This window comes from Heptranchias perlo, chromosome 9 (assembly GCF_035084215.1).
Source record: "Heptranchias perlo isolate sHepPer1 chromosome 9, sHepPer1.hap1, whole genome shotgun sequence".
NCBI classification, from domain to species: Eukaryota; Metazoa; Chordata; class Chondrichthyes; order Hexanchiformes; family Hexanchidae; genus Heptranchias; species Heptranchias perlo.
In genome coordinates, this window is record NC_090333.1 from 51,983,343 (window position 1) to 52,010,056 (window position 26,714).

Genomic DNA, 26,714 nt, shown 5'->3' on the forward strand with positions numbered 1-26,714 from the left:
TTATTTAGAATCAGTACTGGTGCAGAAGTAGAGATTTTTTAAATTTTAAAAGAACATTCACAGACAATGGAAATAATTTCAGAAAATTTTTTAAACATTTTTAAATATTGTATTTTTGGTAAAACTTTGGTTCAACTAGCATGTTGCAATTATTGTACTTACAAAGTGGCAAGTTGACTTCGCGAGTATTACAGTAATCGTTAAGCAGTTGTAATTTTAGAACATAAAACATCCGGTTTAAAAGCAGGAAAAGACCATTAGGCCCCACATCCGAAAACATGACATCAGGTTCCATGTGAACGCTGACGACACTCAGCTCTATCTCACCACCATCTCTCTCGACCACTCCTGCTTCTGTGTTGTCAGACATCCAGCCACGCCACAAACTCCGTTCCCCCGTTACCGATTCCACCTTCCTCTCTGGCCACTGTCTCGGTTTGAACCAGACTGCTCGCAACCGTAACATTCTATTTGACCCTGAGCTTAGTTTCCAACCTCATATCCTCTCCCATCACAAAGACCGCCTACTTCCACCTCTGCAAAATCACCCGTCTTCGCCTCTGGCTCAGCCCATCTGCTGCTGTAACCCTCACCGATGCTTTTATTACCTCCAGACTCAACTATTCAGATTCAGGAACCTTCCCTAGCCAAGAGATGCGATCTCAATCATAGTAATCCCGACTGTTGTCCCAGCTGAGATCATCTAACTCAGCTCAGACCGGGGATTGAACCTGGGATCTCCCTGGACTAAAAACAGAAAATGCTGGAGAAGCTCAGCAAGTCAGTCTGGGCTCGATTTGAACCCAGGTCCAAAAGGTGAAAGGCCACTGTCTAACCCACTGCAACCCCAGTACCCAAGCCCAACTTTCTGAATCTCTGCTTATAACTTAAATTCCTGGTACACAGAATCATCATCGTTCTTTGTTCACCTCTGTACCTTCTCAAGGCAGTAATACTATGCATGAAATAATGTAAGATAAAATTTAAAACTTGTGAAATGGTACGCTTATTTTTCTGAACTGAGTATAGTCCATAAGTACAAAGCTTTAGCTGCATAAATATATTGATACATAAGTCACATTTTCTAATAATTATGAACCTAGTGAAAACAGAATGTTTATTTTAAATCAATCTAAATCATCTGTTATCTTTGTGGTAATGCACAAAAATGTGCATTATGGTTTGTGAAGAAAATTGATTGCGGAAGTCAATGTGACTCAGTATTTTTCATCAAATAAATTGATAGCCTAGTCATCTGATGGCTAACAGTAACTTTCTATTGGTGTGGAATAAAACTGATTTTCTATTTACTAACTTGGTAACTGTTCCCCACTCACTCTGGTTTGATTGCTGTATTCAGAGGAACACTAGAATTAGCCTCAGTGGCTTAAATGTATTTGATTTATTTTAGTGTAGTTTCAGACCTGCAGTCGTGAACTGTTGTTTAAATTTAACTGGGATACAAGGTTATCTGCTACTCGATATGATTTTTGCAAACTTTATAAGCATAATTTTGGAAAATTCAGAGTAAAATAAGGGGTTTCTTCTCAAAATTTACCCACTATTTTGCCTAGTGCAATGGGAAATTGTGTCTTAAGCACCACTTAAATTCGTCATTGGGGATTATTGTGAATATTGACGTATGTTCCACAGAATTGTCACGTAATCTTCATAGCTTAACAATGTCCCTTGTGTACTGAACCTTTGTGTCCACTATTGTGTCTGTGTAGAGTGTTTAGAAGCGAGTAACAGCGTCAGAGTCCGTGTCCTTTTGCAGCCACTGTATTTGAAACTAAATAAATACTCTTCAGTCAAACTTTTCTGAGTTGGAGGGACGGATCATCATTTTTGTTGACTTTAGGGAATACGATTTGCCCTTCCAAGTGATCCAAAATATTCCCTTCCTTCGCTCTGGTTTTCCCTTTGATCGTACTTTGATGTATTTTCCATTCAAGTTGGCTCCTCCACACGTGTTAAACCACCATCCTCCTTTAAAAAAAATGTCAAGTTTGGTATAAAAGACATTAAGCATGATGTAGACATAGAATGTGTAATTTCTCCTGTTAAGTAATTCTTCAGTTTTGTACAATAATTGGAACATTGTGCAAGAGGAAATTGGGAAAAGTATTTTTTCTCTACATTTTTTTCCCTCTCCTGAAAGCGCAAAGTGATTATAATTCCACAAGCCCTGAGTGTCCAAGTGGCCATTCTTCATGTGTGAGCCGAGACAGTGATTGTCGGCAGGCTATTCAACTGAGAAGGGTATCACAGGTTGAGCCTAATTCTGACCTCATTGCATCCAGCAGGGATATCGATCAGATTCAGGAACCTTCCCTAGCCAAGAGATGCTATCCCAATCATAGTAATCCTGACTGTTGTCCCAGCTGAGATCATCTAACTCAGCTCAGACCAGGGATTGAACCTGGGATTTCCCTCGACTATAAAAACAGAAAATGCTGGAGAAGCTCAGCAAGTCAGGCAGCATCTGTGGAGAAAGAAACAGAGTTAACGTTTCAGGTCGAAGACCTTTCATCAGAAGATATTTTAAGCAAGTACAGAGCCAGGGAAAGGTGGGGAGGGGAGGAAAGAACAATAGGGAAGGACTGTGATAGGGTAGAGGGCAAGAGAGATTAAATGACAAAAGGGATGGTGGTGCAAAGCAGGAAGGTGGTAATGGGACAGGTTAAGAAACATAAGGTTGGTCAAGAGTAGCTGTAAATGGCAGCAGCAGAACCATTACCAGCACTTGCTGTCCGAAAAAAAATGGGAACAGTGGTTACGATCTGAAGTTATTGAAATCAGTGTTTAGTCTGGAAGATGAGGAGCTGTTCCTCGAGCTTCCATTGGGCTTCATTGGAACAGTGTAAGAGGCCGAGGGACAGAGAGGTCAGAGCAGGAGTGGGAAGGGGAATTAAAATGGCAAGCGACCGGCTGGTCAGGGTCATGCTTGCGGACAGAGTGGAGGTGTTCAGCAAAGTGACCACCCAGTCTGCGTTTGGTCTCCCCAGTGCAGAGGAGACCGCATTGTGTGCGGCAAATATAGTATACTAAATTGAAAGAAGTACAAGTAAACCGCTGTTTCACCTGGAAGGAACGTTTGGGGTTCTGGATGATGGGAAGGGAGGAGGTGAAGGGACAAGTGTTGCATCTCCTGTGCTCGCACGGGAAGGTGCTGTAGGGAGGAGAAACAAGTATTGGGGGTGATGGAAGAGTGGACCAGAGTGTCATGGAAGGAGCGGTCCCTTTGGAATGCTGAAAGGGGAGATGAGGGGAAAGATGTGTTTGGTACTAGTCCCATGTAGTCCCTGGACTACATGGTTCAATGTAAAAGCAAATGGTGTATTTATCCCCAACACTGGGGCAATACTTCCGAGTTATTTTTGTCAGACAGTCTGCAACATAAAATATAATTGCAGAGAATGATCTTCACTGAATGCAAACATAAGCATTTCACTAGTTAAACTTCAACATCGCTGAGACCATCCTCAACTAATCTCTTAGACAGAAAATATCCAGATGGATGACTATTGTGAATGTGTCTCTGGCTGTCTGCCAATTATTTGAGTGGGACTTCTATTCTTCCCAGTCCTGTGATTCTCATTCCAGCATTCAAAATGCAAGTTGAAAAGCTTATATTCTGAGGTTACCATAGAGATCCTTTAATGCATCTGACTAAATAAGGATATAAGAATTTTTAGGAGCAGGAAAATCCTCTTAGGCCCAGCAACCCTGTCCCGTTTTGATTGATCTCAATCCCATTTACTCACCGTCTCGTCATAAGCCCTTAATCTCGCCTTTTCTGGAAATGCGCCTAAATGCCCCTTGAACCCTGTATACTGCCTGCTTCAAATGCCTTTCCTGCTACCTTGTTTCACAACTTAGTTACCCTTTAGGTGAAAAGATCCACCTGACTTCCCTTCTTACTCCTAACTTCCTGGTTTTTATTTGGTATCTGAATCCTTTGTCATAGTGAACAATAGATATCAAGTGTTCTTTTTTAGATTAGAATTACCTGAATAACTTTCAGCGCAGTTAGTGTCATTTCTCATGTCGTTGTCCCTGTCCTTGGTGGAGAATTTCATTCCTGCCTGTTCAGTCATTGCGTTGAGGAGATTTCCCAGGAGAATGTCAGAGATTTGCAGAGTGTAATCCGTCTCTCTTTCTTCCAGGCTGAATATATACTTTATGAAACGCTTTTCACTTTTCCAGTCTTCCAATTCAATATGCAATATGTAATCTCCCTGTTGTGTAATATGGTGCACCTTTTTCAGCCCTAACCAGAACTCACCTACACAAAGGATTAAATAAAAATACTTTGAAGGATTGAATTTAAAAATCAGAAACATAGTAATAGCTTTGTGCGGTCTTTTGTTTGACTTTTGGGTATTAATAGACCGGAGCAGAGGTTCCCAAACTTTTTTGGGGGGGGGGCACATCAGGGTTATCGAGGGTGCAAGGAGGATGGGCTGGCCAAGAACGAGAGGCACCGAGTCAGCCTCGCATAGGTAGAGGAGGTGAATTATGGGCCGATCTCAATATGTCATGGGATGTTTGAATCCCCGCTGATTTCCAGAAGTGGACATTGGATCTATCGGAGCTGCTTCTCGTGGATAGTGACTGATTACTGTTGCATCTGAAACATCTCTGATGGGTATGGGATACAAACATGCCACGCTATGCTGATATGCCCCATAATGCACCTCCTCTAGCTATGCAAGGCTGCATCAGTTAAAGTGAAAGATATTTCTGGCCTTCTATTCTTCCCAGTCCTGTGATTCTCATTCCAGCATTCAAAATGCAAGTTGAAAAGCTTATATTCTGAGGTTACCGTAGAGATCTTTTAATGCATCTGACTAAATAAGGATATAAGAATTTTTAGGAACAGGAAAATCCTCTTTGCATCTTCTGATTGCTGCATGAAAGTAGAGATCGTTGAAGGAATTTGAGGCACACTGACTGAAGACAGGGTGAACATTTGAACTCTCAATTTTTACCCCCAGTTTTTGAAAGCAATATGATTGAGCGCTGCTATCTTCTTGGGACTGCAAAATACTGTTTCTTGGAAAGGGAGGAGGGCATATGAATCTCCAAAGGAGGGCTGAGCAAAAGTTAGTTTGGGAACTTCTGGACTAGAGTATGAAGTAGGTTTTTCTTTTGTCAAGAGTTTGTGCTGGTTACATTTGATTCACACAAATTTTTCCCCCCAATTTTCTCCCCTCCTGCTTGGGTACAGTTCTGCAGGCACATACCCTCACCCAAATTGACATTCTTCAGATGAGCTGGATAGTGGTAGCCAGCGGACCATTCAACTGTAGGGATATTACAGGACCATTTAATCCAATCCTCATCCGACATCCTCACATGTGCTTACTTATGCACGGTAGTTTCACAGGCACTGGTGCCTCACCCAAGTACCTATTTTTTATGTGTGATCCTAGACTGTGAGGATTGGCAGCCTATTCATTTAGGAGGACATCACAAGTTCAACCATGTTCTTATCCTGCAGATTTTCCAGCGTGAGTAGGAATCCTAGTTGATCTTTTTCTCTTCTCCCTCGCCCAGGCCACTGTGTCTCATTGAAGCACCGCAGCTGTTGGCCTCCTGAAATCAGTTCAGCACATACCCCAAATAATCAAACCTGGGATCTTCTAGTCTGTGTGGCTCTGAATCGCATCCGGTCATTTGAGGAATTGAGATTAAACTACTAACTACAAAAAAAGGAAACTGTATTCAGCTCACTATGTACAACATCTGTGTTACAACCCATGGAAACCTGACATTTTCTTCCCTTCTACAGAAGCTAATTTAAAACGAAACGGTGTAAGCCCTCTGATGGTTTAGTTGGTTAATGCACTGCCCAATGTGGTATGAGCCATTTATACCAGGATGGTCGTAGGTCCCATCCTTTGTTTGGTGAGTTAGCTACTTTCATCCTGGGTGGAGGTAGAAGTAATATAATTGGCCTTAGTGACCCTAGCCAGGGAGGGAAAAAAATCAATCAGCGTTTCAGCTTCAGATTGTCATTCAGTGACCCCTGCTCAAGATTATGCATGAATATAAGTTTGGGCTTGATTGTGATGCCTGTCATGTTGAATAGCCTGACATTTATATTCTAGGCTCACAAATTTAAAAAAATTGTGTCAGGTACTGGATAGGTACCTGTGTCTGTGGAACTGTATAAGACAGCACACCTTCAGGAGAGTAGGGGAGGGCTGTACTCTGAGCTGAATGGTATCAGGATCCCCAGCCACTACAGCATTGGTACAATGTGCAAAGAATATGCAGGATCAGTAAGTTTGATGGAGGGTTGTGTAATATGACTGTAATGTTTGCTTTTGTTATCAGTGCCAGAGGTCCTAGAATTAAACATTAATTGTGGGTGGATATAGTGGTCAGATAAAGCCAGCATATCCTGATTGGTTTCTTCCTAGGTGGTGATGCAGCTTTTGGAAAGAGATGCTTGACCTAAAGTTGAAGAAACAGGTTAGAATTTTGAAAGCTTCCATCAGTCTGATTTTCTTTTGTTGGCGACAGTATTGGTCACAGAGGCACAGATTATTGTAAAGTTCAACGATCTGTGCTGAGTTAGCTGAACTCTGTTGGGGTGGCAGTAGGAGTGTTGCATTTGGTCTAGCAATGCTTGCTGGAAAGTGTGCATATTTAGATTGTAGCTGAAGAGAACGATTGCAATTTGTTGTGATAGTTCACACAGTTAAATGACTTGCTGACACTCACTGCATACCCATACACATGAAGAATGGTCACTTGGGAAAAGCCCCAAGGGTCACATTGGAGAGTGGCCAGTACCTGTGGAACTGTACCCCAGCATGATTCACCATCCTGAGGAACTGTACCCCAGCATGATTCACCATCCTGAGGAACTGTACCCCAGCATGATTCACCATCCTGAGGAACTGTACCCCAGCATGATTCACCATCCTGAGGAACTGTACCCCAGCATGATTCACCATCCTGAGGAACTGTACCCCAGCATGATTCACCATCCTGAGGAACTGTACCCCAGCATGATTCACCATCCTATGGAACTGTACCCCAGCATGATTCACCATCCTGAGGAACTGTACCCCAGCATGATTCACCATCCTGAGGAACTGTACCCCAGCATGATTCACCATCCTGAGGAACTGTACACCAGCATGATTCACCATCCTGAGGAACTGTACCCCAGCATGATTCACCATCCTGAGGAACTGTACCCCAGCATGATTCACCATCCTGAGGAACTGTACACCAGCATGATTCACCATCCTGAGGAACTGTACCCCAGCATGATTCACCATCCTGAGGAACTGTACCCCAGCATGATTCACCATCCTGAGGAACTGTACCCCAGCATGATTCACCACCCTGAGGAACTGTACCCCAGCATGATTCACCATCCTGAGGAACTGTACCCCAGCATGATTCACCATCCTGAGGAACTGTACCCCAGCATGATTCACCATCCTGAGGAACTGTACCCCAGCATGATTCACCATCCTGAGGAACTGTACCCCAGCATGATTCACCACTCTGTGGAACTGTACACCAGCATGATTCACCATCCTGAGGAACTGTACCACAGCATGATTCACCACCCTGAGGAACTGTACCCCAGCATGATTCACCACTCTGTGGAACTGTACCCCAGCATGATTCACCACTCTGTGGAACTGTACCTCAGCATGATTCACCACCCTGAGGAACTGTACCCCAGCATGATTCACCACCCTGAGGAACTGTACCCCAGCATGATTCACCACTCTGAGGAACTGTACCCCAGCATGATTCACCACTCTGAGGAACTGTACCCCAGCATGATTCACCATCCTGAGGAACTGTACCCCAGCATGATTCACCACCCTGAGGAACTGCACCCCAGCATGATTCACCACTCTGAGGAACTGTACCCCAGCATGATTCACCACTCTGTGGAACTGTACCCCAGCATGATTCACCATCCTGTGGAACTGTACCCCAGCATGATTCACCACCCTGAGGAACTGTACCCCAGCATGATTCACCACTCTGAGGAACTGTACCCCAGCACGATTCACCACTCTGTGGAACTGTACCCCAGCATGATTCACCATCCTGAGGAACTGTGCCCCAGCATGATTCACCATCCTGAGGAACTGTACCCCAGCATGATTCACCATCCTATGGAACTGTACCCCAGCATGATTCACCATCCTGAGGAACTGGACCCCAGCATGATTCACCTTCCTGAGGAACTGGACCCCAGCATGATTCACCATCCTGAGGAACTGTACCACAGCCTGATTCACCATCCCATGGAACTGTACCCCAGCATGATTCACCAACCTGAGGAACTGTACCCCAGCATGATTCACCATCCTGAGGAACTGTACTCCAGCATGATTCACCATCCTGAGGAACTGTACTCCAGCATGATTCACCATCCTGAGGAACTGTACACCATCCTGAGGAACTGTACCCCAGCATGATTCACCATCCTGAGGAACTGTACCGCAGCGTGATTCACCATCCTGAGGAACTGTACTCCAGCATGATTCACCATCCTGAGGAACTGTACTCCAGCATGATTCACCATCCTGAGGAACTGTACACCATCCTGAGGAACTGTACCCCAGCATGATTCACCATCCTGAGGAACTGTACCGCAGCATGATTCACCATCCTGAGGAACTGTACACCATCCTGAGGAACTGTACCCCAGCATGATTCACCATCCTGTGGAACTGTACCCCAGCATGATTCACCAATCTGAGGAACTGTACCCCAGCATGATTCACCATTCTGAGGAACTGTACCCCAGCATGATTCACCATCCTGAGGAACTGTACCCCAGCGTGATTCACCACTCTGTGGAACTGTACCCCAGCGTGATTCACCACTCTGTGGAACTGTACCCCAGTGTGATTCACCATCCTGAGGAACTGTACCCCAGCATGATCACCATCCTGAGGAACTGTACCCCAGCATGATTCACCATCCTGAGGAACTGTACCCCAGCATGATTCACCATCCTGAGGAACTGTACACCATCCTGAGGAACTGTACCCCAGCATGATTCACCATCCTGTGGAACTGTACCCCAGCATGATTCACCATCCTGAGGAACTGTACACCATCCTGAGGAACTGTACCCCAGCATGATTCACCATTCTGAGGAACTGTGCCCCAGCATGATTCACCATCCTGAGGAACTGTACCCCAGCGTGATTCACCACTCTGTGGAACTGTACCCCAGTGTGATTCACCATCCTGAGGAACTGTACCCCAGCATGATAACCATCCTGAGGAACTGTACCCCAGCATGATTCACCATCCTGAGGAACTGTACCCCAGCATGATTCACCATCCTGAGGAACTGTACCCCAGCATGATTCACCACTCTGTGGAACTGTACCCCAGCGTGATTCACCACTCTGTGGAACTGTACCCCAGTGTGATTCACCATCCTGAGGAACTGTACCCCAGCATGATTCACCATCCTGAGGAACTGTACCCCAGCATGATTCACCATCCTGAGGAACTGTACCCCAGCATGATTCACCACTCTGAGGAACTGTACTCCAGCATGATTCACCATCCTGAGGAACTGTACCCCAGCATGATTCACCATCCTGAGGAACTGTACACCATCCTGAGGAACTGTACCCCAGCATGATTCACCATCCTGTGGAACTGTACCCCAGCATGATTCACCATCCTGAGGAACTGTACCCCAGCATGATTCACCAATCTGAGGAACTGTACCCCAGCATGATTCACCATTCTGAGGAACTGTACCCCAGCATGATTCACCATCCTGAGGAACTGTACCCCAGCGTGATTCACCACTCTGTGGAACTGTACCCCAGTGTGATTCACCATCCTGAGGAACTGTACCCCAGCATGATCACCATCCTGAGGAACTGTACCCCAGCATGATTCACCATCCTGAGGAACTGTACCCCAGCATGATTCACCATCCTGAGGAACTGTACCCCAGCGTGATTCACCATTCTGTGGAACTGTACCCCAGCATGATTCACCATCCTATGGAACTGTACCCCAGCATGATTCACCATCCTGTGGAACTGTACCCCAGCATGATTCACCACTCTGTGGAACTGTACCCCAGCATGATTCACCATCCTGTGGAACTGTACCCCAGCATGATTCACCACTCTGTGGAACTGTACCCCAGCATGATTCACCATCCTGAGGAACTGTACCCCAGCATGATTCACCACCCTGAGGAACTGTACCCCAGCATGATTCACCATCCTATGGAACTGTACCCCAGCATGATTCACCACTCTGTGGAAATGTACCCCAGCGTGATTCACCACTCTGTGGAACTGTACCCCAGCATGATTCACCATCCTGTGGAACTGTACCCCAGCATGATTCACCATCCTATGGAACTGTACCCCAGCATGATTCACCATCCTGTGGAACTGTACCCCAGCATGATTCACCACTCTGTGGAACTGTACCCCAGCATGATTCACCATCCTGTAGAACTGTACCCCAGCATGATTCACCACTCTGTGGAACTGTACCCCAGCATGATTCACCACTCTGTGGAACTGTACCCCAGCATGATTCACCATCCTGAGGAACTGTACCCCAGCATGATTCACCACCCTGAGAAACTGTACCCCAGCATGATTCACCATCCTGAGGAACTGTACCCCAGCATGATTCACCACCCTGAGAAACTGTACCCCAGCATGATTCACCATCCTGAGGAACTGTACCCCAGCATGATTCACCATTCTGTGGAACTGTACCCCAGCATGATTCACCACCCTGAGGAACTGTACCCCAGCATGATTCACCATCCTGAGGAACTGTACCCCAGCATGATTCACCATCCTGAGGAACTGTACCCCAGCATGATTCACCATCCTGAGGAACTGTACCCCAGCCTGATTCACCACTCTGGGGAACTGTACCCCAGCATGATTCACCACTCTGTGGAACTGTACCCCAGCATGATTCACCACTCTGTGGAACTGTACCCCAGCATGATTCACCATCCTGAGGAAGTATACCCCAGCATTATTCACCATCCTGAGGAACTGTACCCCAGCATGATTCACCATTCTGAGGAACTGTACCCCAGCATGATTCACCACTCTGTGGAACTGTACCCCAGCATGATTCACCACTCTGTGGAACTGTACCCCAGCATGATTCACCACTCTGTAGAACTGTACCCCAGCATGATTTGCCACGTTCGGGTCTTGGAGCATTAAAAAATGTAATGGTTGGTGTGTGAAATATATTGTAAACAATTTTACAACACCAAGTTATAGTCCAACAATTTTATTTTTAATCCCACAAGCTTTCGGGGGCTTTCCCCTTCCTCAGGCCCCCGAAAGCTTGTGGGATTAAAAATAAAATCGTTGGACTATAACTTGGTGTTGTAAAATTGTTTACAATTGTTAACCCCAGTCCATCACCGGCATCTTCACATCATGTGAAATATATGTGACATGTCCACTTAAACCATGAAAAATACCGAGCAGTACAATTATTGATTTTGCCCTTTTTAATCTGGTTTCTATCTGGAGATAGCATCTTGAACTATGTAACAATAAGATGAAGGACTGCTGGTTATAGGTCTGTAACTGTTGAAAGGAGCAATTTGAAATGGCGAATTAAGAGAATCAGACAAGAAATATACTGCCACAACATTAAAAGTTATTGGCTTAAGTGTACGATTTTGTTTCTATGTATAGTGGTACCAATATTCTCCAGCACTGTTTCATGAGTTGTAGATATTTATCATCTTGTATATAGCTCCTTATCATGTGAAAATCTCTCAAAGGATATTAGATGTGTATTGCAGTTACTATTATTGCGTAGTCAAATGTGGCAGCCATTCTTCCACAAAGAGCAGTGAGAAGAGTGATCTGTTTTTTGTGTGTGTATTGGTTGAGGGAGGAATGTAGTGTGTCAAATATCCATTTTCTTTATAGAACGTGAGGTATTTGCCTGTGGAGTTCCAATGCTAAAGTAGGGAGAAATTCAAAAGATACTCACGTATAGAGGTCCAACTGGTGCTGTAAAGTTACTGTGAGCCCGTGTGAGGAAGGGTGAACAGTTGCAGAGTCAGTAGGTTTTTAAAAAATTACCTCTCTCCTATCCTGGTAATGTTGACAGTGTCAACACTAAATGCTTTTTCACTCACTGTATTCTTTAAATATATTTGTTTCTCCTGACTGCTCATTATGAATGTTATCATTTATTAAGGTCAAGAGTAGTTTAATGTCAAATTTGTCAACTTTTTTTTTGCCTGAAGTTTACTTATAAGATAAAATGTTTCCCCTTCCTGCATCCAAATTGGCCTCTTTTCTTTCTCCTCCCCACAGCGCCCCCCCCCCCCCCCCCGCCAACAAAATGCACCTCCCTTCCTTGGTTCGGATGGTAGATTTAGCTTGTATACACTTCTATTAACAGTATCCTTCCTGTACCTTGGTTGAATAGTGCAGTTTGCTTTTCATTTCTGTCCAGTGGCATCTGGCTGAGATGAATGAAACTCAGGCTCTAGGGAATGCCTTGTACCACAGCTTTCATTTGACGTCAGGAGGAAAGAGTGTCTCCTGGCTGGGGTTGAGTCCTTCTGGATACTTAACATTTCTTAAAATTCTATTATTTTAAATGGGACAAAATGAGTTGGATTTTCAAAAGGCCTTCAATAAGGTACCGCAGAGTAGGGCACCTAAGTAGAGTAAGGTCAGAGTATGTGGAGTCAGGGGACAAGTAGCAGAATGGGTAGCAAGCTGTCTATAAAACAGAAAACAGAGAGTAGTGGTTAAAGGTAGTTACTCAGACTGGAAAAGGTTCCACTAGGATCGGTGCTGAGACCACTGTTGTTCACCATTTACATAAATGATTTGGACTCTGGAATCGGAAGTACAATTTCAAAATTTGTGAACACCACCAAATTGGGGAGTATAGTTAATACTGAGGAGGGCTGTGACAAAATACATTAATAAACTTGCAGAATGGGCGTGTAATTGGCAAATGAATTTCAATATAGATAAGTGTCAGGCAGTACATTTTGGTAGGAAAAATAAGGAGGCCACATGCAGCTTAGATAATAATAGTCTAAATGGGGCAGAGGAGCGGAGGGATCTGGGGGTACAGATACACAAATCACTAAAAGTAGTGACGCAGATTAATGAGGCCATTAAAAAAAGCAAGGCAAGCACTGGGGTTCATTTCTAGAGAGACAGAATTGAAAAGCAGAGAAGTTATGTTAAATTTGTATAGAACCTTGGTTAGACCACATTTGGAGTACTGTGCACAGTTCTGGTCTCCATATCATGAAAAGGAAATAGAGGCACTGGAGAACATGCAAAACAATTTACTAGGATGATATCAGAACTGAGAGGTTATACCTATCAGGAAAGAATGAGCAGACTGGGGCTCTTTTCTCTAGAAAAGAGATGACTGAGGGGTGACCTGATGGAGGTCTTTAAGATTACGAAAGGGTTTGATGGAGTAGACATGGAGAAGATGTTTCTACTTGCAGGGGAGACCAGAACTAGGGGCCATAAATATAAGATAGTCACTAATAAATCCAACAGGGAATTCAGGAGAAACTTCTTTACCCAGAATGTGGAACTCGCTACCACAAAGAGTAGTTGAGGTGAATAGCATAAATGCAAATAAGGGAAGCTGGACAAACACATGCAGGAATAGAAGGATGTGCTGATAGGGTTAGATGAAGTGGAGAGGGAGGAGGCTCGTGTGGAGCATAAACACCGGCATGGAACTGTTCGACCGAATGGCCTGTTTCTGTCCTGTACATTCTATGTAATTCTATGACTTCATTAAAATTAACTTCCAAGGTCTAAAGGGATGTTTCAGGATTAAGGCTTAAACATCCCCGTCCTTGTATCTGACAAATACATCCCTCCAATTTAATAAAGAGACTTAAGTGTGATTATTTTTCCTCTTCTTCCCAAACAGCCTTGTGGGAACTGGTCTCCTAATTAGGTCTCGTCTTTGCTTCTTTTATTTTCCCTTAGCATTGTAACTCCCAGCTCCCAGTTCTCATTAAAAGCAATAAACAGCTTAGTCGGGAGCCAAGGCTAGGTCAACATTTCATACTTCAGCACTGCTGAACTTCAGTGACATCGTTAAGTCAGCAATATGTTGATTTTAAAAGAAATCACTTTCCGTTTTCTTTTTCAAATTTTCTTTCCTCCTCTCCTAAAGGTGTTGGCTTTTTGTGGGGTGCAATTCCACAACTTCTGACAACTATCTGATATCTTGCCCAGGTTCTCATTCTTCAGGTGTGAGCCCAAATAGCAGGCCTTTCAGCAGTGGGCAGTATCACGGCCAAGTATGATTCTGCCCAGTCCTGACTGCCTCCATTCATGCCTGTGCACATTTTATTCCACAGGAATGGATAGTAACTGGGAGCAGGAACCAAGGCTAACTTCCCCCCCCCCCCCCCCCCCCCGCCAACCAACTCAAGTTATATATCTTAGAAAAATTTGACATGGTTGTAGTTTTCTGGAGAGTTGTTTTTTCAAAATATGTAGAGATATCCTTCTTACCCTCCAGTGTACCAAAACCATTTTCATAGTGTTGCCAAAGCTGGTCAAAATCCACCGACCCATCAAATCTTCGCTGGATGACTGTCCATCCACCTTCTGAAAATAAGAACCAAATGTAAAGTATGGTTCCTGTACAGGATTTCATGTACTTACCCAGTTAGTGATACTAGAGACTGTGCCAGCAGGTAATTGCACTGAGAGCCCTGGAATAATGGCCCGGATTTTGCGCTGAGAAGCGCCTGCCGCTCCTTAGATTTGAACTTACCCACAAACTATCCACGGGCTTTTGGGCGCCAACTTGCTGTAATGGGGATCTGAAAAAAGTGCAGTGTCCTCTACTGGGCATCTGTGAGCTGTGTTAACAGGGCAAGGAACTGTGTATCCCCGTAACCAATCAGATTAAAGAATCCGTTAATGAGCAGCGCAGACACAGAACTAGGAAGTGTAAGTTAGAATAGTGAATTCAATGTAAGATCAGTTACAGAAAGTGAAATAAAGAGAGGGTAAGAAATATTGAACTAGAAGACAGACAAAAGAGGCAAAAAGAAAAGGTAAAAAAATAAAAATATTAAAATTTTTTTAAAAATGTGCGACAATTAAAATCTGAAGGAATGAGAGTCCAGTGCCAGAGAGGTTGCTTGGCAGTCACTAAGACTTACCACGCCATTAACATTTTGGTTGGACCAAAAAAACTGGGCGTACCTTTTTCTGGCGAAAATAGTTTGTTTCCAGCTGGGCAGGAGAGCAACTTTGCGTCATTGCTGCCATTTGACCGGTGAGTCAGTCGGCGAGATCTCCTTCCCACAAAGCTTCTGGACGAGTAGGGCTTCTGGTAGAGGAACTTCTGGATTTCCGCATTTAACTGCACATGTGTGGTCGCCAGAAGTTCCTCTACCATTTGCACTGAAATAATGGTGAGTCCTTTTAGGCTTGCCGTTATTTTTAGTCCAAATTCTGTGCCATTAGATTTTTTTTTGTACCCTCTTTGGAGTAAATCTGTTTCTCTCCTAAGTGTTCATTTTTTTTGTCACGTATTTGATTTGGGCAAATTGTTCACTATGATGAAAAACTCAAATACCACAAATCAAGCATTTGGAGGTTAGGAGTAAAAGGGAAGTCAGGCAAAAGCTTTTGACCCAAAGGGTAATAGAGTTGTGAATTAATTTACCATGGAAGTCCGTTGCAGCAGATGGTATAAATGGGTTCAAGATTCAATTAGATGTGTTTCTGGAGAAAGAGGGATTGAGGAATAAGAACATAGATAGATGGGGTTCATTTATCAAAAAGGAACATACAAATAGGACGTTGGTTTAACATCTCATCTGAAGCACAGCACCTCAATAATGGAGCACACCTCTAAAGTATTGTATTGGAGTGCCAGCCTAGATTCTGGGCTCAAGTCCTGGTACAGGATTTATTTATAGACAAAGCAGCATAATCACTCACACCACAATGTCATATATCCTTGTACAAGTCAGCACCTTCAAGACAGAAAAATAGAAAATTGGGGAAGGACAGGCAGAGATAAATACTATAGTGGGGTGAGATCACCTAACTCATCACCTCCTCCTAGCTTGTGGGATGGGTGGATTGTTGCAGACAATGTGAATATTTCTCATTGCTGGGTTCCAGTGTTAACTCCCTCAGCAGCACAGTTGAGGTTGAGGACTTAGTGGAATCAATGATTAAAGCTGCATCTCGCCACTCGAGTACCAGTGGCATTGGAATCTAGAAACTGTTGTTTTCTGGTAACTTATTGCGCACTGTTACTTATTGAGCTTGCTGTGATTATGTCACCGTTACACCTTCGGTGAAGGTATCGTTGTGTAACCAATGCTGGGACAGACCTCACCGTTGGTGTCCTCCACTGGTTCAAAAAAATATACTCAACAAAAGCAAAATATTCCCCACTACTGCCAAAACTGCTGTATTTATATTATAAAATAGATATTAGCTGTTATGATTTATGTAATCTGAAACCTTAAATGAGATTGGCTTCAAATAATCACACCCGATATCAATGGTTGTCTGTATAACTAGCAAGTCTCCAATGGTGTTCCTAATGGTAGATCATAGGATGCACTGTTTTATATTGACAGGAAGGATGTAGCACAATGTAATTTACAATGTATTATTTCACAGGCAAAAAGAGAAGCTTACTGCAGTTTAGGTGGTCACACTTTAGGTTGGGCATAGGCAAGAGTTTTGTTTTTTAAAAAAAAAGAAATTCAGCAGGCGAATTGGAGGCATAGAGCATGGAGCTCATTGTGCACAATAGAGCCCCAGGGTTCGATGTTGGGAGTAGGAAGATGTCCACTGCAGGTCAGAAGGGACGAAGAGAGCCAGCAGGGGAGAACCAGGTGGCTCACTGGCAGGTGAAAAAAGCAGGCAGAAAACAGAAGGGTGAGCAAAGAAGCTAAGGGAGACACAGGATAAGCGGGGAAGCCATAGGCTGCAGCAATTCAATTTCAGGTTGGAGGGGCAGGTTGAAAGTAAAAAAAATATTGTAATGTGCTGACTGGCAGAGAGGAAAATCAACATGCCTGACAAAGTTGACCTTCAGAGAGAGAAAAAATACTCTGCAGCCCCATCTGGTGGCCAGAGCCTGCCACTCCATGCAGACTCAAAATAGTTGCAAGAGTGTCACATTAATACGGGAAAATCCTATTAGAGTGTTACCTAAAGGAATCATAGGCAAAACAGGTACATAGAACCTTGCCAGGACAGGCCAATTTTAATTATTTACATATAAAACCATAGAAGCTTACAGCACAGAAAGAAGCCATTTTGCCCATCAAGTGTATATTAGCTCTTTGCTAGAGCAATCCAAAACTAATCCTATTGCCCTGTGTAGTCCCTGTAGCTGTCCATCATTCTCTACTTCCAATATTTATCCAATTTTCCCTTAAAAGTAGCAATGTTCTCTGCCTCAGCCACACAAAGCTTTCCATGTTTCAACAACCCTCTGTGTTAAGTCATTTTTCCTAACTTCTCTCCTCACTCTTAGTGACAATTTTAAATTGATAATCTCTTGTCACTGACTCCCTATTCGCTCTATCAAAACACTTCATAATTTTTAAAACTTCTGTGGCCTTTTCTTAGTTTTCTCTGCTCCAGTGAAAATATAAATTCTCCCCTCATAACTATAATTTCCCACTCCTTGTATGCTTTCTATGGCTTTCTGGCCCTTCCTATAATGGGATGCCAAAAACTGTACGCAGTACTCTAACTGTGGCCTAACCAACAATTTGTACAAATTTATCATACTTCTTTCCTCTTGTACTCGATGTCCCTGTTTGTAAAAACCCAGAGTTCTATTGGCCTTTTTATGGCTTTATCTACCTGCACTTGTTCTTTCAGGGAATTATGTATTTGAACCCATTGGTCTTTCTGTTTATCCACACCCTCCAGTGTCTTTCCATTGAGTATACACTTCCATTCCTTGTTTTTCTCTCCCAAAATGTAATACCTCGCACTTAACCAAATTAAATTGCATCTTCTACTTTTCTGCCCATTCCGTTAACCTTTGTGTGCCTTTCTGAATTCTTTTGCTGTCCTCCTCACTGTTTGCCAAACCCTCTATTCAGCAAAGTCTGAAATTGTGCTCCCTCTGCCAAGTCCAAATCACCTATGTATACCGAGAACATATTTTGTCTCTCATTACTCTAAAGCCTCTTTCTATCCCTATCTCTTGTGATAACATTTTCTCACTGTTTATTTCAGCTGAGTCACCTGCTTCTATCTCAACAGCTTTATAAATGCTGCTCTCCCTCTCTAGTCTCAAACCTAAACTTTCTTCAATGCCCCGACCATCCTCCCCCACCCCAGGCCCCGCCATATTAGTTTAAATCCTCACCACTGCTCTATTTACCTTCTTTGCAAGGACACTGGTGTTATTTTGGTTCAGATGAAAGCTGTACCATCGGTACAGCCTTCTCTTGTTCCAGAACTCACTCCAGTGCCACAAGAATGCGAACCCTTCCCTCCCACACCTGCCCTGCAGTACATGACCTTCCTAACTACAGCAACTCCCCAAGGCTTCTTCGACTGCACCTCCCAAATCCGCAACCTCCAGCACCTAGAAGGACAAAGGCAGCAGGTGCATGGGAACAACACCATCACCTCCAAATTCCCCTCCAAGTCACACACCATCCTGACTTGGACATATATCGCCATTCCTTCATTGTCGTTGGGTGAAAATCCTGGAACTCCCTACCTAACAGCACTGTGGGAGTACTTACACCACACGAACTGCAGCGGTTCAAGAAGGCAGCTCACCATCGCCTTGTCAAAGGCAATTATGGATGGGCAATAAAGCCGGACTTGCTAATGACGCCCTTATCCCAAGAATGAATTTTTAAAAAGTTATTGGCCTGACGTACTGCAAGGCTATTGATGGCCATGGAACCATACCCCTTTATGAGTCCTTAAAGGTGGGAAAGGGGGAAAGAATTGCTATGGCCTTTTGAATTTAAATTTATTAAAAATCCACATATAGCTTTGCTGGGATGAATCTTATCAAAAATAGCAGTAAAACCATAGCAGTGACCATTACCTGCTGTGAGTTGACAGTAAACGTTGAATGCTTTGTATCCATTAGGTTTAATTGTGTACACACCGCTGTTGTTCTGTCTCCCATTGTAAATGTCGTTGCAGTCAGTGGGCAGATCTGCAAAGGTTAAAAGACGTTGAGATTAAATATCTGAATCACCATCTATCATATTTATAATACATTTAACCCTTTTGATCTGTCAGAGCTTATCAAAGACATTGACCACATGGCATTTCTGTTCATTTGCCAGATTCAAGTTATTGGTGGGGGGGAGCGGGTGGAGAACCAAGGTATGTTAAGAGTTAATATATATTCTTCTTCTTGTTTTTGGGTTACAGATGTATGCAAAAGGTTGTTAAATTATAGAAATATCAGTATCTCATATTTTAGCATTGTCACTGGGCATATTTAGACTCTCAACACCAGGATAAGGAAAATTCAAGTTTACACTAATATGCTTCGATATTGTGCAATGTCTTTCTTCTTAATTCATCACTTTAAATTGCTTCCACCAGCAAGGGCAGACCTGTAATCACCAGTACTTCATTTTAATAACGTATAGCTCATCTATATGTAGACTCATCTATCTCCAGACGCACACCAAGTTTGGAAGGATGGGATGTATAATTGTATTGCTGGATGTTTTTCACTGTTCAGGTGGTCACAGTACAAAGATTTTGTACATCCATTGTAACACTTTACTGAAGTCCTAGTGACAACACCAGTATAGTATTCCTTGACAAAATACCAAGTTATTGGGAACATTTATGTTTTTTTTAATTTATAAAATCTCTAACTGTTTTACACTTTTTTAACCAATATAAACAATTGATGATCTTACCATTATAATCAGACGATGGTTGTGTGTTGTTCCTGGGGAAATAGAGAATATATTTGGAAGTAGGAGGCTTCTGAGGTTGACTGTCACTATGATTGTCTTGTAAGAAGGTGACTCTTAGCTGTAGAAGATGTATTGTTTACTGTATTTTATAAGAAAACATTTTTATCTATTGTACTATACTTTTATATAGATTTGCTGAAGTACAAATATGTCATTTATTTTAGTGCATCAGAGAAATTTAATTGTTCTCCCTCCCCCTTCCCATCTCCTCCCTTCTAGAGTTTTTTCCCCCATTCTTTCTTGAAGGTGTGATTTATGTTGTGATATGGTGTAAGGTGCCCTCTGTTATCTCACCCAAGTGGACATTCTTCTCTGTGAGCCTGGACAGTGAGTGATCGGCAGGCTATTTGAATGTGGGAAGCAGAATTGCTGATCTCGTTTCTGTCCTCATATGACATCCACATATGCTGAGGCCAGTTGTAATCCCCCTACCAACACCCTGCTGAAATCAGCAAACTCAGCACAGACTGGGGTTTGAACTTGGGACCTTGCTGGTCTGTACGATTCAGTTTCATACTGACCAGGGCATTTACTAATCAAGATGTTGTGTAAACTTTTACGAATGGTTGAGCCTTGCTGTTGTCGAGAAATAGTTCTGGTCATCTCTCAATGGTTTGACAGTTTTGCCCTGTTGACAAAGCTCCCATTTGGACAGGAGTGACGCAACAATTTTAGAATTGTATTTGTTTGAAGGTGAATTGTATACTGGAATATAAAGTGAATTGTGGCATACCTTTTCTTCCAGTTTCAGTATTTGGTGGGTCTGCTTGTCCAGTTGACTGTGTTGGTCATGTATAGTACTGATCAGGCTTTTGATATTTTTGTTCTGTTCTTCAATAAGAGCCTAGTGGAGCAGAATGGATAAAATGACACCCTCAGACCAGTAAACCGTGACTATTGGCACCACTGTGTCAGCCAATGAATTGGAGGCAGGGCGGGACTTGCAGCCAGCAGGACTTATAGCCAAACAATGAATTTTACTGCAAACAGCAAAGTAAACATAGTTTATTTAAAGAGAGTCTCTACGAACTAATTATCTGTAAAATCAATCCCAGTCACTTACAACAATCCGATCTCCAGGTGTGATTGATGGGGGAATTACTCAATCATCTCCATTCTGGCCAGGAACAGTGGTGTCACTATATGCAGCCGCTCTCAAGAATTCGTCACACAGTAAGCTCAGATATCAGTTATGCCGTTGTGAGCCTTTGCCGAGTAGAAGTCAGGCACTTCCCCAAAGGGAAGAGGAAAACAATTCTAGAACCAGTAATTTTTAAAAGTTCTATTTTAAAAGGGCCCTTTCACTTGCATTTCTCCAACCACATCCCCTTTCCCCCTCCCAACCCCACTTCCTTCTGTGACCACCCCTGGAAAAAACTATCCCCAGGTCGCTTACAACGGCACTTTCAAATTTCCAATTGTCTAGCCTTTGGCACTCCATTCACCACAAAATTTTTGCAGCTACCGATCTGTTCAATCACACCCTCACCTCCACCTTTGATGCCCTTGTCCCCATTAAAACCATTACTCTCTCTCACTCTGGTTATTTTCCTCATCTCCACTCCCTTAAGTCCATGGGACCCAGGCTTGAACGTTTATGGCAGACAACTGGTCTAGCCATTCATCGCCAGATCTGGCTGTGCTTTCAGCTGCCTAGGCTCTAAGCTCTGGAATTCCCTCTCTAAACCTCTCCACCTCTCAACCTCTTTCTCCTCCTTTAAGACGCTCCTTAAAACCTACCTCTTTGACCAAGCTTTTGGGCACCTGTCCTAATACCGCCTTATGTGGCTCAGTGTCAAATTTTGTTTGATAATGCTCCTGTGAAGTGCCTTGGGACATTTTACTAGGTTAAAGGCACTATATAAATGCAAGTTGTTGTTGTAGCTGATCTTACTCTGCCTCTTAATAGCATTTTCTTGCTTTCTTTTGCTGGAGAGCAAGAAAAGTACATAATTGTACTGGAGCTTGGTCAACATCTCACAGCTGGGCAGATTGTGAATGGAGGCCCTCCACCTCTGGTCCTTGGTAGACTTGCTGCAGCAACCCCCGCCCCCTCTCCCCGCCCCGCCCCCTCTCCCCCTGCCTGGGTCTCTGTTCACAGGCTGCCCAGCTAAGGAAGGTTGACTGACATGGCATACAGTAAGTGTGAAGAGCCCCACCTGAGACAGCAGTATCATATACTACAATTGGAACAATCTACCCTTGGTGTGTCTGAAGTACAACATTTCGCTTGCCAAAGTTTCTCTGCTTTTATAAATTTAATGCCATTACTCAGAAGTACTTACCTGTTGTAAATTATCAAAAAAAACGAATACTTTATCATCCCCCCTATTCTTGCTAGGTTACTATGGTATTGCATACCAAATATCTTCCATTACCTTGCACAATTGACTATTTTTCAGATGTGAATTTAGATACCAGGTGCTGAAAGGCTATTTGGCCATGGGGGTCACAGCCAAGCTAATTCTGTCCTCGCCTAATATCCACAAATGGACTTTCCAGCAGGGGTCATTGGGTAGTAATGTGGAGGCTGATTTTGTTTCCTTCTTCCTTAGCTCAAGAGCACTGAGGACAATTGTAGTACCCCTCTGACTGAGACCAGCTAACTGCACAACCAAGGATCATACCCACGGTCTTTCTGGTCTCTATAGCTCAAGGGTCTAGGCAGTAACATGTCATTTTTTACATTAAAATGCACCTACTTTTAGAGATGGGATCTCCTTTATCTCCGATATTTCTGTCTTGATTTCAGTCAGTTTGGATAATTTGTCTTCGAGACCGTCTACTTTTGTTTCAAGAACAGTTCGGTTTTCTACAATGCCATTTATTTTTTCTCTGATATCGAGCGACATGTTTTTCAACTCCTCGTTATTAGCCTGTAGAATTATAGTCCTTTTTTTAAGCTCCTGTTCATCAAGTTTGATCTCATCTGTTTGCTTTGAGAGTTCAAAGAAGGATCTGTCGAATATGTTAATTTTGTCAAAGATTTCATTGACTTGGTTCTTAGTCTTCTGGACGAAATCTTTTAGACCATGTCCCAGTTGAAGGAGGCCATTGGCTAAAATCCTCACGTCATCCAACATTGCAAATCTGGATCCTTTCTGAGAATCATCCGCTTGTATTTGGACATTGTAACTGGACAGAGCTAAAATAAGGAACGGTGTAAAGAGCATCTTCATTTTGTCACGATTTTTGTTTCATTAGTCTCTAGCAAAATTCTTCAGCAGCTGTGCTACTATATATACCTGATTTGATTTGCTACTTGGTTCCTGTGGTTGATCATTAAACAGTTTCATCTTGAACTGATGTTACCTCCAAAGCCAGGAGGAGCCACCAGTAAAGTCAACACAAAACTGTATAAACAAAGCAAAACGGGCAAACCCAGTTGGCACTTAATTAAAAAAAAAAGTCATTCAAAGAATTTTAAGTTGTACTGATCTGAGCGCTGATGTTTTTTTGCCCCAGTTTTCAATGTTCCTCTCCTCAAGACATGGACATTGCTGGGATATGGTTCTGTAGTTGCTGGCTGCCCCTCTGTACTTCACCCAAGTGATCATTTTTTATGTGTGAGTTCAGACAATATCAGCAGACTGTTTCATCATGGCGATAACCACTGATAACTGACCTTATCTGATGTGGGGTGTGTGTGTGTGTGTGTGTGTGTGTGTGTGTACGTACGTACGTACATGCTACTTCATAGCAATCAGGAGTGGAAGCCCGGAATAATTCTTTTTTTCTGCTTCCCTGTCCTAGGAATCACAGACATTAATTGTGGTGCTCCTACTATTGCCCTGATCATCTAACTCAATACAGACCAGGATCAAACCTGGGACCTTGTCTCTGTGGCACAGTACCACACTACATAGTGCACTTACCTACTAATCCATCATGATGTATGATTTTCTACTCTGTACTGCAAGGAGCTGTTTTCTGATATTAAGGCAGTTGCTGTTCTTGTTATTCATTAACTCATCTATTAGTCAGAGGCTGATGCAAGTACTTTTCAAAGTTTCACAGGTGAACCTGGGGCTGCGTTAGGGTTAGGGTTAGACGAAAAGATTATATAACTGGTTTACAAACATCAGTCATCTGATTGACCCTTGCTGTCACTATCGGCTTTTGAGAAAGAACCTACAAAGTGGCAATGTCTGTAGGCATAAGGGAATTTTAGAAGTCATCCCATTTAAAATGTAGGAGTTGCTGTTTACTTTAGGAAATTTTAGGCCTGCATTTTGAAGAATTTTACTTCAGGGTATCTTTTATCTTAAGCCTTAGATACTTTATCTTTGTGCAGTTAGATCAGATGTTCTCATTATCTTTTCCTGAAGTATTACACAACAGTTGATTTTCTGTTTACATCTCCATTAAATACAATAAAGTTAGTCTGTGGAAATGAATATGTTGCAAGACACGCGTGTGTCTTTGGAGCAGGAGCTGTGGCACTGACTGCCTATCAACTTGGCATATCAGTAATGTTAAAAACTACTCCATGTGGTTCCATGGGTGCCCGCAGCCATCCATTACTTTACCCATTCTTCATATGCGAGTCTGCACAGCGAATGCCTTTAGGCTTCTCATATGTGAATGGAATCACAGCCAAGTCTGATCCTATTCTCATTTAATTTACTTTCTAGCAAGCAGCACTGAATAATGATTAGAATTAGGAATCCCAACTGATTTTCCACCTCCCTAGTTGAATGGCACTGAAACCAATTGGGAACATAGGAACAGGAGTAGGCCATTTAGCTGTTAGAGCCTGTTCCACCATTCAATGAGATCATGGCTGATCTGTGACCTTACTCCATGTACACGCCTTAGCCTCATATCCTTTAATACCTTTGGTCAACAAAGATCTATCAATCTCAGATTTAAAATTAACAATTGAGCTAGCATCAACTGCCGTTTGCGGAAGAGAGTTCCAAATTTCTACCACCTTTTGTATGTAGAAATGATTCCTAACTTCACTCCTGAAAGTCCTGGCTCTAATTTTTAGGCTACGTCCCCGAGCCTTGGACTCCCCAACCAAAGGAAATAGTTTCTCTCCATCTACCCTATCAGTTCCCCTTAATATCTTGAAAACTTCTATCAAATCACTCCTTAATCTTCTAAATTCCAGGGAATACAACCCTAGTTTGTGTAATCTCACCTCGTAATTTAATCCTTGGAGTCCAGGTATCATTCTAGTAAATCTACTCTGCACTCCCTCCAAGGTCAATATACCCTCCCTAAGGTGCGGTGCCCTGATCTGAACACAGTACTCCAGGTGTGATCTAACCAGGGCTTTGTATAGCTGTAGCATAACTTCTACCCCTATGTATTCTAGTCCTCTAGATATAAAGGCCAGTATTCCATTAGCCATTTTGATTATTTTCTGTACCTGTCCATGACATTTTAATGATCTATGTACATGGACCCCGAAGTCTCTTTGGACCTCCAGTGTTTTGAGCTTTTATAAAGTACCTTGATGATCTGACACTTGCCTACATTGAAATCCATTTGCCACAGTTTTGCCCATTCACTTAATGTATTAATATCTCTCTGTAATTTTATGCTTCCATCTACACTGCTTACAATGCTGCCTATCTTTCTGTCATCGGTAAACTCGGATATGTAGTTCTCTATCCTGTCATCTAAGTTGTTAATAAATACAGTGAATAGTTGAGGCCCCATCACAGATCCTTGTGGGACACCACTAGTCACATCCTGCCAATTTGAGTACCTGCCCATTATCCCTACTCTCTGCCTCCTGCCAGTAAGCCAATTTCCTAATCAGGTCAGTAATTTGACCTCAATTCCATGAGCTTCAACTTTAACTAACAGTCTGTTATGAGGGACTTTATTGAATGCCTTCTGGAAGTCCATAGAAACAACATCCATAGACATTCCCCTGTCCACTACTTTAGTCACCTCTTCAAAAAATTCAGTCAGGTTTGACAGGCATGACCTGCCCCTTTACAAATCCATGCTCTGATCAGCTGAAAATTTTCACGGTGTTCAGTCATTCTATCCTTAATTATAGACTGTTGTAATTTCCTGACAACAGATGTTAGGCTAACTGGCCTATAATTCCCTGGTTTCCCCCTCTCACCTTTTTTTAAATAGCAGAGTGACATGTGCAATTTTCCAATCTAAAGGATCGTGTAACACTACTGCTGCCACCTTGGCTGAGATGAGCTAACGCAACACAGACCAAGGATGAAACCCAGGATTTTCCTCGACTACGTGGAAATGTTTCACAACGGGCGGTGCACTTACAACAGGGCTGTTAGGGGAAAACTAAGAAGGATACATAGCCAGTTTCATTGTTATTAAACTTTGCAAAGATCGATCAAGATGTCAATCTTTGCTTAGTATAGTAACATCAAAGCTGTTCCATATTAACCTTACTTCCTTTGTTGCTATTTTTGAATCATGCTTTGTTTTAATCAATATTAGCAAATTCCTAGATCAACGTGTCAACATTTTATAATAAAATTGTACCTCAAAATTACCATCATGTATAGTTGCAGGCCTTCTGCCATTGTGCAGTGATGTGGCAGCCAAGTCAGCTCCATTTTTTGTTTAAGGATTCGTCTATTTTGCTATTTTGGAGCTGTTTTCAACCCAGTTTCTGTTTTTTTTGGTGGCACCCAGAACTGCAACTATCCACCCAACCTGTTTGCCACTGGATTCCAAACCTCAGACGGCAGCCTACCTACTCTCCATCCGC

General features: G+C 42.9%; 2 protein-coding genes across 5 annotated transcripts in view; one reads left to right on the forward strand and one right to left on the reverse strand.

Moving 5' to 3' along the window:
• Positions 1–26,714, forward strand: part of dock7 (dedicator of cytokinesis 7) — a 170,603-nt gene that overhangs the window by 39,592 nt on the left and 104,297 nt on the right. The gene's annotated exons all lie outside the window — the stretch shown is intronic.
• Positions 1,770–23,184, reverse strand: angptl3 (angiopoietin-like 3). Its single transcript, XM_067990845.1, has 7 exons — positions 22,708–23,184; positions 20,739–20,849; positions 19,946–20,063; positions 19,108–19,221; positions 14,553–14,648; positions 4,013–4,288; positions 1,770–1,989 (listed from the first exon to the last, which is right to left on the reverse strand). Exons 1-7 carry the CDS (start codon positions 23,182–23,184, stop codon positions 1,808–1,810), a joined length of 1,374 nt encoding a protein of 457 aa, XP_067846946.1. The 3' UTR covers positions 1,770–1,807.

What these genes read in the sequence shown, in the direction of transcription:
- angptl3 (XM_067990845.1), bottom strand. Translation starts at nt 23,184, where the DNA reads ATGAAGATGCTCTTTACACCGTTCCTTATTTTAGCTCTGTCCAGTTAC. An exon ending in TGGTTTTGGTACACTGGAGG is followed by an intron (nt 4,289 to 14,552) that starts GTAAGAAGGATA and finishes TCCTTTGTGTAG; the next exon opens with GTGAGTTCTGGTTAGGGCTG. An exon ending in CTGCGCTGAAAGTTATTCAG is followed by an intron (nt 1,990 to 4,012) that starts GTAATTCTAATC and finishes TTTTTTTTAAAG; the next exon opens with GAGGATGGTGGTTTAACACG.